This window comes from Pezoporus wallicus, unplaced genomic scaffold, assembly GCF_028554395.1.
Source record: "Pezoporus wallicus isolate ANWC-B61680 ecotype Strahan unplaced genomic scaffold, APGP_CSIRO_Pwel_v1 contig_6966, whole genome shotgun sequence".
NCBI lineage: Eukaryota > Metazoa > Chordata > Aves > Psittaciformes > Psittacidae > Pezoporus > Pezoporus wallicus.
In genome coordinates, this window is record NW_026639746.1 from 4,859,711 (window position 1) to 4,873,113 (window position 13,403).

Sequence of the window (13,403 nt, forward strand, 5' to 3'; positions counted from 1 at the left end):
ATGAAATCAGACAGTGCAATTTACTTAAATTTGTGTGCGTTCCATGTGTCAGAAGGCTGAGGTAAAGTATCCTGGCATCCATCAAAAGAGAGAAGATAAGTTATTTGCTCTTTCACATCAGATTTATACCGAAGTATATTGATGTGCCTGGTTACTCATATCTCCACCATATCTGATTTTTATTGTTGTCTTCACAATAATTTAAGGAGTTCAGGCATTCTTTCCACCTTGACTTGACAGATCACAAATATAAGTGATTTAAAGGGTGAGAGAAATGTTTATGTCATGACCAGGTAGCAACTTATCCCTTCTAGATTTAAGTATTCTAGATTTAACAGAAAGTTAAAGTAATATTTTAGCAAAAAGGTGTTCATAGAATCATAGATTGAGTCTGAGAACGTTCACAGAATGTTGTCTTTTTTCATGTCATTTTACTACAATTTTCTCAGTTCTAGAAACATACAGTTTTAGAGGCTCTGGAGGAGGTACAGGGTAGATCTTCACTTAGGTTGTAAACTAAGTGGTAAGAAGTGCTGGTCTGTTACCCTGGAGCTGAAAGCGAGAAACAGGAAGATTTTAGATACTTCTTTTTAAAATATGCTGTATGTGAGGAAGTTGTGATTGCATTGCAAAAATATCATTTGGCAAATGTGTATTGAAATTTCTTTAATTTAGTCATCTTTTTAATATAAATACGTTAACCGCTTTAGACTGTGTGATTTACATACAAGGTTTATTATTACTTATTAGGACTAAATTTGATGTTTAAAAAAATGCCAGTGCTTCTTTTTTTTAGAGAGTATTTTTTGTTGCATTGTTTTATGGTGTACATGCTGCTATTTGTCAATATGGGCTAGGGGATCAAAAACACATGCTCAGTCTAAGTGGGGGATTCCTAAATGTTGTCTGCTTTAGCTTTTCTCACTGTGATTTGGCTCCCACCTTTATTTTAAAATCACTTTCTGCTATATTGTGCCTCTGGGAAAATATCTGGAAGATTCGAGGAGTTAAAATTCAATGAGATCTGAGTAGGCCCCGTTATTGTGCCAATAGTACTAATTTTCTTGACAAAGGATATTATATATCTTTGGGGATGTTTTGGGAGAAATATATGCTACCTTGTGTTCATATGGGGATGAGGTAAAAACGACTTGATTTTAAAGGTTCAGCTGAAAAGCTAAATTGTCTAGTTGCAGTCTGTTCTTTAATTGTATTCATAAGTTGCTGTTTATATCTTTCAAGGCAATGGGAAATGGGAAAGCTAGCACACATGTTAACTGAAAGCTTTAAAAATAAAGATCACTGTTCAAAGAAGAATCAGCATAAAGAGATATCAACAATTGTTAAATATTTAATATTACAGGCCAGATGGAATTGGAACAGTATCTGTTGAAGAGAAAGAAAGGTTTGAGGAAATTAAGGACAGACTTTCCTCCCTTTTGGAAAACCAAATAAGCCATTTCAGGTGAGTGTATAATTTATTCAATTAATATAATTTTTTTTCTAGAAGAATTTTATCATTGTGTTCAATTTTGGTCTTCAATAAGTGGAGTCAAATTAAAATAATCTGAAAATAAATTTTGAATATATTAAATATGGAATAATTTATTTACACAAGTGATTGTGCTTAAAATTTGTGTGTCATGTGAGTTGCATTTTTCTGTGGTAGAAAAGATTGTGCAAGAATATAGGCCTGGGTTTGTTGATGCTTTTTAATTTCATGCTTTCTATAACTCTAAGAAAATTGTCTACATGAAAATGACAGCAATTTCTGGATTTGTACTGATTAGAAAAATCATATGAGTAGAGAACAATTTTGATAAATGGCTGCTAAAACTTTTCTGGATGTCTAATGTCATTTTGGGGGGTTTATGATATACTTATCAGCTAAGGTCCATTGTCCTCAGTAAAGAGTTTGTCATATGCAAAGACCGTCAATGAGACTAGAAGATGTTTAGGGAGGGAGTACGAGAAACAGGGCGAAATATCATTTGGGTTGATATTTCCTTCTGTTTAATAGCAATTGATAGTTTATGAAGCTTAGTATGAAAACAGCATGTAGACCATCAAATCTTTTACTTAATCACACTAAACCAACCTATCTGCCTTTATTTTGTCAATCTAATAATTTTTTAGAATGTATTTATAGATTTCTTTTGTCTCTGTATCACTTCATGACAACCAATTCCATAGTTAAAATAGCTCTGTGTGAAACACCTTCCTTTTTTTGGCAAGGTTGCCTGTAAGTTTGTTGGATGCCCCTCTGGTTTGATGAGGAAAATGTCTAGTATTCACTGGTATCTGTTGTGTTGGTAACTTGGTCATTGGGGATTTTTTTGAGCAGAGAGTACATAGCAGCCTTCACTTGGGACTTCATCTTTGTGTTAATCCAAAGAAAGCTAGAATTCTTCTTGGAGGGTATTCCTTTTTGAAAAAAAAAAAAATTATACTCCCTTCCTTTATTTCCCTTAATTATTCTTCCCTGACACGTTTGCTGTTCCCTGCCTTCCATTGAATTGAATAACTCTTTCCGGGGAAGCGATACAGAGCAGCGTAGGACACAGTGCCTCCTACCCAGGTCTTGGAAAGGCAGGAGGAGAGTACTGACAAAGAACATCATCTGCAAGAGGAAAGAAAACAAATTTAAAAAAAAAGAGGAGAATTGGAGCTGGGAGAAGACCTCTGGCCTGCGATTGGCATGGCCATATCCTGTCAAGTTTATGATGGAAACATAGAAACATAATAGCTGTAATTTCCAATAAATGTAATTACTTTTACCCATACACAACGGTGAGGTCAGTGAAAGTAGCTGTGACCCCAAAAATGTTGAAGCTGCAGAAGCCTTCTGAATACATACAGAGAGAAGAGGGAAATGGAGGAACAAGAAGAGAGGCATCTTCAGAATAATTCTGTTCACCTTCAGGCCTTCACATGCATGAGACTAGTTACAAAATGTACAATAATGTCTAAACAGTTATTTGAGTTGGAACAAATAAAGGTGAAACCCGTTATGTCTGCTTACCTACACGCTAGATAAGGTATGTTGATAAATTTGCAGTATATTAGTGCCCATAGGATCTTACTGTCTCAGTCTTTGTGGGTTTTGAGGAAATTCAAACATTAGGAACTCCTGTTTGAGAGCAATTCAATGTGTCATTCAAAGGTGAAGGCACCATTCTTCAGAGGACTCTAATGTTTGCATTAATATCCTATTTAATCAAGACAGGCAAACAGTGATCCACCAGCTGAAGAGCAATCATTTTATCTTTCTCTGAACAAATGTTAGAACTAAAAAAATTTGGTGGAATGTCTGAATTTAGATGAGGATACTGGCGTAATACTGGTAGAAGGAAGAATCAATAATGCCCTGGAATCTGAATTTATAAAGCATATACAATCACAAGACAGGGCATCCTAATAAGGAACTGGCATTAGACTTCTAAAGAAAACCTTGACGCAAATAATGTAAAAAGATCGCCTGCATCATTAATTAGCAAATCACCTTGGCTGTGAGATTGCTTTCTTAAGAAAATGCCGTGCTAAAAACACTCCATATATCAACCCATCAAAATTGTTGTGATAACTGTGAAATGCTGACTATTTTGGAAAACACATTCAGCAGTAAAGGTTGTTGCAAAACATGCACTGAGGTTCTCTGCTTTGACCATACTGTCCCTGATGAATGACGTGTATTCCTTGTCACCGGGCAGTCCCATCATCTCCCAGGCTGGCTTCCTGCTTCCACTGTTCTTTATACTGTCAGTTTGAGTATCCATGCTGTTTATGTGGGCCCTAGAATATTTTCGAGACTTTCATGTCCTCCTTTTTCGGATATGTTTTACAGTTTTTACATGTCAGATTCTCTACCATAACCTTTTTATCTTCATCATGGAAAGCCAAACAGTGGGAAATTGACTAGCATAGGGGTTTTATCCAAGAGGCTGAATTTCTTCTTGCCAGCAAGATGCTGCTCCCCTGCCTCCTCAGCAGCACAGAGACTGCAATACTGGAGGCAGGACTGCTCAATGCGTCCCTTTAAGGCCTCTACTGTGAACATTTCCTTTTCTTTAAGCTGCTTATCTCAGTATAAGCACTCTTTTCTGTCAGAGGCTTCTTACACCAATTGTACATGTAAGGTTGCTGCCCAAGTTGTAGTCATACACATTGTCTCTGCAGTAACCTGAGTAACCCCTATTCTACTGTGGGACTTACATCTACAGGAGCTTAAATCTGGCTGGGTTTTGGAAGCTTGTTATTTATGTAGCAGAACATTCCTGGAAGGAAGTCTTTGATTTGAAATAACAAGTGTAATCAAGAAATGAGTGACATTTATTCAAAAGCTACTGTTAGATGATGATAGGAATAAACAGTGGGAAGCTCAAGTCAAGGACTGTAGAAATATACTGCAAAGGAAGGAGACGAAACACCTAAAGGTGTGTTCTGATTTAAGATGACTTAACACCTAAGGGTCATTAAATCTGCTTTGCTAATTTGTTAACCTGTTCTCAAAAATTGTTAGCACTATTGTAAGAAAGAAACAAAATGAGACAAAGCAAATACTGGAATTCTTGCTGAAGTTGATCTCATTTTGATCTCATTTTCAGGGCTTTATTTTGGCTGACCAAAATGTATCAAACTTCACTGATCTGAATCCTTTTATCATTAGAAAAGATTTTACTATTGGAAAACATTAGAATATGAGGCTACCATTCTCAGTGAGTAATAATAAAAAGATAATCTCATCAAAGTAAAAAATCTTTTTTCCAATTGGGGATTTCCCAGCAAGATTTTATAGATGGGATTAAGAGAGGTTACAGTTGCCTGAGCATTGTGGCCTCATTGAGCTGATATACTGGATCAGTCAGTATACGAAAATGAAAAACAAAGCTATGAATGGGATCACTTTTTAATTTAGAGAATTTCAGAAGTATCAAGACAAAGAAGGGTATGGTTTAAGTTGTAGCTGATAAAATCTAAGATATCATTAAGTGCTTTTCCATGGTATCTATAATAGAAAAAATGTCATGGAATATTTGCAGACATTTTTCTTCCCATGTTATCTCTAGAAACTTAAATATCTGATATTTTATCTTTATCTTAATCCAATATTAAAACGAGATATAATATACAAAGCACTATTTCACAGCTCCAGTAGCTGTCATGGCTACATGAGAAATAGTACCTCTTCCCAGAAAGATGACAATTAAGCTTATCAGAGACCATTAAATATGCTTCATAATTGAGAAAGTGGAAGTGATGCTTTTTGCCTTTTTTTATTTTTTCTGTATTTAGGCCTGAGCTGCTGGTGGGCTGATGCTGTTGTACTGTGTATATGATCCATGGTAGACCGCTGGAGAGGCCTTCTGCTTTCATTAGTACTTCATGTTTGGGAGTCTTCTACTAACTTAATTTAATGCAAGTTGTGTACAGTTATCTCTCAAAGTAAATTCTTAATGTAGGTATTATAATTCTGATCATTTTCTCTTCCTCTTTTCTTTTTTTCTTTTTTTTCTTTTTAAGATACTGTTTCCCTTTTGGACGCCCTGAAGGAGCTTTAAAAGCCACACTTTCATTACTTGAAAGGGTAAGTTTGAGAACGTATTTTAAACTCTGCTTGAGTACTAAACCTGCATTTTTCTTTTGCCTTCACACTGCTGAAAGCAGGCTCATGCCTTCTCAGGTATTTTAGTGTTGGTTTTAACTGTTCACTGGGGATCTTTTCTTTATTGTCTTTGACAGAGACAGATAGCTGTTTTCTGTAGGATTTGTTTGACTTTCACTTCAAGCCACTGTGGTGACTCTGTTTCTTTAAAATTTAACAGTTACCCAGCATTACCTCTGAAGTAATGCAAGTGTACTCTGCAGCCCCCCTTTCCTGCTTTCTATGGCTTTTGGCTTCTGATGTTGTCTGTACATATGTATAACATTAAAAAGCTTCTATACAATCCAAATAATCTCCCATAAATACATAATCTGAGTCAATTTAAGAAGAAAAAGCTAAATGCAGTAAAACTGATATGGGCAGCTCTAAATGTAAATTCTGCCCAGCAAATCCATTTGTGTTGACTAGAAGCAAGACGACCTCATAGTGTTGAAAAGCATCTTAGTCGTCTCTAGGGAAAGAGAACTTTAAATCCCAGCAGAGATTCCAAAGGAATTATGTCAGCAGGAGCCTGATGAAGGTATGAATTCAAAAAAAGCTTAGAACCCAGTCAGTGTAGCTTTGCCAAAATCTGAGAGGTCTGGTCCTGGAGAGTGTCAGTTGTTCTGCACTGCAGAACGTTCCTTGGATAGAGATTCTATCTTAGAAAAACTCTGCCATGATCAAAAACACATAGAGAGATGGGGTATATATGTTTTCTTTCACTTACAATCTCAGTGACTGTAGTGCTATGTAGATTCCTTTGTATTTCCTTTGTGTTATATGAAACAGCATTTCCTCTCACAGTTCCTGCTGTTAAAAATGGCAATGGTACTCTGTCTGATGCTGAAGGAACACCACTGTCTGTTCTTGACTGTGAATAAATGTGCATTTCTATACTTGTGGATGCAGAATGGGATAGAAATATCTTATTTTACCTGTCTTTGAAATGTTGGGGGATGAGGAGAAAACCCAAAACAAACCAGATCTGGAATAAAAGGTTTTGAATACTGTATTTTGACTTGTTGATAACCCAGAGGTTATTCATTAGAAAGAAGCAAGTAAACAAAGGTAGAGATGTCATTATGTGTGTGCAAGTAATGGAAGGGTCTGCTTTGCAACAGTATCTTCCTAATAGCTTCTCCGTTAGGGAACCTGTTTCTTTTCTACTGTACCCTTCTCCAGACCACATCTCTTGCTCCCTCCCTTTCACAGTAATTCTTAGACATGTTCTGTAAGGGTGTAGCATGTCTGGGGATACATTGGAGAAGCTTTTTTAAAAGGTTGTGAGTTACCTGAAGCTGTTATTTACATATAAAATATGGTGAAAATATATTGAATCACTTGCAACAGGTGATCCACTTTATCAAAGTCCTATATTTTAAAAATGGACAGGTTTTGAAAAGGTTTGTATGATGTGTTCTTCTACTTGTCCATAATCAAGTAGTCTACCAGAATTTCAATGTTTTCCCTGACTACTACAGAGGACTCTTTTTCACAGCAAGGACATGTTGAATTTGAATACCTGTGACTGTAGAAAAGTCAGTATTAGCTCTGATGGTGTGGTTCACAGTTTCTCCTTTACATTATGCAATGGTGGAAGCTTTTCCACAGGTGACAACCAAGCAAATTTCCACATCCATATCTTTTGCAGACACCGTGATCCAGACCATCCACGGAATGCTCTTGTTTTGTTATACTGGTCTGGCATTACACAAATGAAGACTGACCAGCATGCTGCAAGATGCCAAACAGCAGGGGGGTATTGTTTATAAATACCATATAGGCAGTCAAGCCAGGGTTGAACAGAAACCTTGAAAGACAAATATCTAGTTCCTTTTTGATTTCTGCCTTTATCATTATCAGTTCTGTAGTAACTTTAGGATACTTTTATCCTTTTCCCTTGGGTTTTGGGTAATGACTATAACCAAGAGGTACAATTGTCTCTGACACAGGTTTTAATGAAAGATATTGCCACTCCCATGCCAGCAGAAGAGGTGAAGAAAGTGGTCAGAAAATGTCTGGAGAAGGCCGCCTTGATCAATTACACTCGACTTACAGAATATGCCAAAATAGAAGGTTAGTATAGCAATCAACTGCCAAAGTGGCTGTAAAAGCCAACAATGCCTACTAACTGAACATTCTGTGAGCAGCCTTTTCCCTTTCCAGAATGGAACTATTCCACAGCAAGGGGAAATGTCTCATTAAAATCTCAGCTGGTGAACTATGGAGCTCTTTTCCTATTCATTGCTTTAATATGCCTCCTGGGACCGTTTGAATAGAAGACTAGGACTTCCTAATTTAAGTTGCCCTTTGTTCTTATTTTTGAGTTCTCCATAAATCTAGAAGGCTGTTTATGAGTTATTTTTTATTTCTCTAATTATTTCTAGTAATTAAACTACTGACAGGAAATTCTTACCTTAACAGTAGTAACAGTACCTTGAAACTTGAAAACTCTGGGTAAAGTTGCTTTTCTGATGCACTTATAATTCAGAGAGATAAGTGTTACTTACTTTTGCTGTTGTTTTGTCAGGTGTATAATAATAATCTGATAACTAAAATCTTAATTACATCCTGATTTTCCAAAGTGATCAATGGGATAAAATACTAGATTTGATGGTAGTCAGAAGTTTTTCTGGAATTACATTTTTTCTAGAAAGTATATCATAAAATTAAGATTTTTCTCAAAAATAGTTGCTAGAGTACATACACTTTACTCTTTATAAACCTATGTAGACCAAAAAGGAAGTCATAATAGTCAAATTCCTTGTCAAGACACATCTGTTATTCTTCTTTAAGCACAGAAAGCTTGAGATACACCTGTACAGATATATTCAGAAGACAGTGTGTCTGCATCTCTATAACTGAATTACTGGAGGTAGTTTCAGTTAACAGGAAAATATATGAAAGATGAGTTCTGCTTTAAAAAAATCCAATTTTATGCATATTATGTTTTTTTAATAGCATGTATGTATTTCTAACAATGCACTAGAAGAACCAGAGTTATCATAGCAGAAAAATGAAGAAGCCTCATGTTTAACAGTATTATACAGCCAACTTTTTTTTGTTTTTCCATTTCTTCTCAAACTCTCTGAAAAACACGAGTTAACCGATCTCACAAGTGATTAACGAAAAACCCATCTCATCACTATAGCAACCAGTATTATATCATGGGAGTAACAACATGAAACCATCTTAGTAACCAGTTTATCATAATTAATTATGATATCATGTTGTGTTAAAGAAAGAAGGATGAATATTAAATCTATTCTGGAAAATGAAAACGCAAAAATAACTGGTTTTGTTAGCTTTTATCTTTCTCTATTCATAAAGGGGATTTTTTAAGTGTTCTGTATTTCAGACTTTTAGCAAACCTGTTAAAATAATGGGTATAAAAATAGAAAGATTTTTAAAAGATTACAAAAGTATACAAAGGGTATCTAATTTCACTGCGACTAAATTGAATTGGAAAAGTTTTTTACAGTGGTGTAAATACATCTTTGTCCAAGATTTTTTTTACTGTTTTCTAAAGAAGTGTGACAGTTCCACTGCAAGCAGCAAAACTGACATTCTAAAATGTGCACACTGTTAACACTGCAATAAGCTGGAACAGCACATAAAACTGCTCTCCATCCCATGGCATATTTTGACTTGCAAATTTCTGTTTGGATTTATTGTCTTTTGATTTAAACATAACTAGATTCATGCAAGTAGTTATGCTCATGTAATAGAAAACCCAATGCACAACAGGTAATTCCGTATATAAATGTACTATTTCTCAACAAGAAATATGTTAAGTACTGTTTGAAATTGAAGGCTCCAGCATCATAACATCAAAACATTTAAAACATTGGTCTTCAGTAGCAATAAGACCTGTACTGGTCTCTTTCTATACTCTGGTCATATACAAATATGTTACACTTTTATCAATATAAATGTAATAGTTTTCAGCAATAGGTTCCATTCTGCTGTGTTGGGTTTATGGGAGCATTATTGTATCTGTGTACTAAAATTACATTCTTCTCTTGAAAGCAATTCATGTTTGTGTTTGCATTAATTGCTTGCTCCTCAAATTACATACAAAAAGCACATAGTCATCATCTTCATAACATTACTGATATCGGCAAATGTAATTGTTATACATTTGGGAATTTTGTCCTGTAAGTATTTCTTCAGTGAACAACAGAAGATATCATATCATATTAGTCAGTCAGAATGCAACTATCACGATAATATCAGCTACAGACCAGTAATCACTACCTAAGAAGTAGACATGCAAAGAAGGCTCTAACAAAAATTCTTATATTCTTACTTTTTTATCTTCTTTTACTGTTATTTATGTTTCTAAATTCTCAGGCACAATATGCAAACTCAGCCAATGAGCTTGAAATACGGACTACACAGGACTAGTAAATATAAATATACTACCTGAAAACACACCATTTCTCCTTTAGCTGACAAAACACATCACTTGTGTGACCTGACTGTCAGGACATTTACTGCTATAGTCAAGATTTTAAAAACATTTTAACACCTTATTTGGTATCTGTTCTTCTCTAATAAAATTTAAATAGTTATATTTCTGTAATGATGTTTTTCTTCTTTTTTCTTTTTTTTTTTTTATACTCAGCAACAGCAGAAAAGGACACAGGTGATTACTATTTCTGTGCATGTCTGCATGTATTACAGATGTAGTGTGTTGTGTCTGTTATTTTATTATTTTTGTTGATTTCAGCAATACCAAGCTATTGACCAGAGCACGTACGAATGTTAAAATTCATTTTGCTGTAGTCCATGCATTCTTCATTTACACTGATATTTAACTATGATGTGCATAATTATTAGCAAGTTAGCTGATTTTGTATTTTGGAATATAATGCAATTGTGGTTTCTGTGAGATAGGTATAACTGAGTGATGAAGGTTGGCTTTTAAATTCAAAATCAGTTTGTGAATTTGCAGAAATGTAATTTCATAGTCATCAGAAAAAAAAGACACCTGTTTCTTAATGGGACTGCTGAAATTATTGATGAAGGTCTTGGTAGGAGAACTCATTTTATTAAGCTGGTTTTAGAGTTCTCTGATATAGCTTTGTTTAGTGATACATTTATTTTCCTAGAGCAGCTGAAGGTTGGGAGGATGGTAGTTCTTTGTGTTACTTATTTCATGAAACAGTTTTGGTATATATTCTTCAGTAGTGCAGAGAGGGGGTTTGAGTGTTTATATCTCGATATTTAACAGAGTGATCATAAAAAGAGCATGGCTGAAGTATTTGTGCCTGAGCAGTACTGGCTGCATAGAAGTATGAGAGACTGTGCATATATATGTATGTATATATAGATACAGTATGAAATAGATGCGTACACTACTTTGTCTTACCCTTTTTAAAGACTTACCTACAGACCAAGTGGAAGCCTGATCTTGATGCTGTGTGGGCCTTCCACGAATAATATCAACCAGAGTTGCGGGAAGAGGCATTGAGTTGGTAGTATTCTCAGGATGAAATAATTTTCCATCTGGAAAGACAAACTGGTGTGACAACTATAAAGGTTGCATAGAAATAGTTCAAAGTGGTGTGCCTTGCCAATGAGGGGCTTGGAGGGATGGTCCATTTTTTGAGGGACAGCTTCTTTAGCCAGTAAACAAGAAAAAAGTACTAGCCAATTATAAAAACTACTTTTTACAACTGTTCATAACTGAAGATTAAAAAAAATTCCGTTGGTTCCCAAAGCTTTTACTGGTTTTCATTTGAAAGCTCTAAATGCCCTGGAAAGAGAAGAGCTCAGGTTGGAACTGTTAAAAAAGAGAGCAGGTGATGCACTGATTGTATGGGTATTCATGCCACAACTTGTTAGGGGGAGTTGTTAGGAGCTCACATTGATTAGGTTATCTGCCAGCCCGCTCTGATCAACAAGGAAAAGTTCGTTAAGCAAGTGCTTCAGAGCACTTGGAGGCTCCTTCAACAATTTCTCTGTGAAAAGACCTATCTCCCTGCTAGGTAAGATAACTAAAGCTAGATAGCACAAATATTCCGTTTACTATTCTTACACCTGTAGGTATTGAAGAAAATATCTTCTCAAATTAGAAGTTTAGAAAAATGTTGAAATTAATTTTTAAAATGAAAAAAACTAATTTCAGAGTTTGTGTCCTTTTGACCCTTGCACTCTAAAGCCTCAGCTGGACACTTTTATATAATGAGTATCACCTCAACTACAAATATTCCTTCCGCCCCATACTTGCTATTTTTATTTTTTCTCAGGCTCATTATGTCAGAAGTACAGACCACTGAACACATGACACACAGTTACAAGCACAGGGGAAAAAAAAGAACAAAGGAAAAAATTAGTTTACCTGATTTCAGTCATTTTACATTAGGTTTATGCATGCTTTGAAAGAAGCTATTGCCATGTTCTTAAAATAGGATAGCAAAACTGACCCTTAAGTGTCTGACAAATACTTATACTGCAGAATGGATGAGAAGAAAGCCTATCACATACAGTGAGTAAATGGAAATTCACTGTGTGAGTTAGGTGAAACTAGAGGTTTATAGGCTTATAAGAGGTATATAGAATTATGGGGTTTATAAGAGGTATATAGGCTTAAAGGTATATAGTGTTTGTAATTTAACTGCTTAATCAAATTAAGCTTCTGACTGAAAATGCAACTGAAAATTAATCAGAAACTCAGAAAAATTAATTTTATTGAAAGGAGTCAATAGACTGTGTTCCCCCAGAATTTTGTGCCTTATTGAACCCATTTCTCTGACGCAAAAGATGAAGCAGCTGAAAGGAATCCATATAAAATTATGTTTTAGCCTGTCTAGCAGGACCAAATCCTGCTCCTCTTTGTGTCACTAACTAAACTCCTACAGATTTCATCATAAACTTGATGTACAATAGGCTTGTCCCTAATACTATATATTGCATTGTTGTGGAAAATAGGGAAATGCTATTTCTTGATCATGATTATTTACCCTTTAGCTTCTGCATTAGATACTGTATAGAGAATCCTGAATTGCAGGAGTGTCCTTCTTAGGTAGTACAGAGGTGAACATGCAAATTCTTTTTGTTGTGAGAATCCTTTATCAGCAGTGTGGTTGCCTGGTTCCCAGGTCTATTCCCCGAGTGCTCTCATTTTCGCAAGCTCAATTGAACAAGACTGAATGCTTTCCCAAAGACAGTGGTTACTTTCCTAATGGCAGACACGGTGGTATAAGCAGCACTTGCATCAACAGAATTTGTTTGCAGTTGGGATGACATTTTATTTAGCACTTCAGTGTCATTATATTATTATGAATATAGAACAGCTTTTTTCAATAAAAATTACAGTTGCAATGACAATTATACAGGGTTCAGCATGTCATTGCTTACAACATGTACGGCTAAAATTCTCATGGAGTAGCTAATCTGTTCACTCAGTATAATTGCCATTTTGAAGAGAATGGCAACAAACCTACTATTATAATTTTGAACTGTGTCTAAGAACTCTCATATAATGCCCTTGTAGTTTGCAGCAAGGCTTTATAATTTGTCAAGGAGATGATCACAGAATCAATATGTGAAAATCTCTTTTTAAGTATAAACCATTTTCATCACAACACATGCTACCTTTGAGATTTCTCTGCCTGAAAGTGCTTTTAAGATCATGTTGTGTATGGCATATTTTCCTGTCTTATTCAATATTTAACTTGAGTTAACTCTTCCTATTGATAATGTTGAACATAACAAGACCTGCTAAATTCTGAAGCCATCAACAAACAGCATT

General features: G+C 35.3%; 1 protein-coding gene across 11 annotated transcripts in view; it reads left to right on the top strand.

Moving 5' to 3' along the window:
• CADPS2 (calcium dependent secretion activator 2) overlaps positions 1-13,403 on the top strand; it is a 310,379-nt gene that overhangs the window by 218,169 nt on the left and 78,807 nt on the right. For 7 of the 11 annotated variants that reach the window (XM_057415800.1, XM_057415805.1, XM_057415801.1 and 4 more), the window contains exons 14-17: positions 1,364-1,465; positions 5,521-5,584; positions 7,597-7,720; positions 10,272-10,292. In XM_057415800.1, coding sequence (XP_057271783.1) covers positions 1,364-1,465; positions 5,521-5,584; positions 7,597-7,720; positions 10,272-10,292 — 311 coding nt within the window. The remainder of the gene's footprint in view (positions 1-1,363; positions 1,466-5,520; positions 5,585-7,596; positions 7,721-10,271; positions 10,293-13,403) is intronic. The other 4 variants (XM_057415802.1, XM_057415811.1, XM_057415808.1 and 1 more) reach the window with 1 other exon arrangement.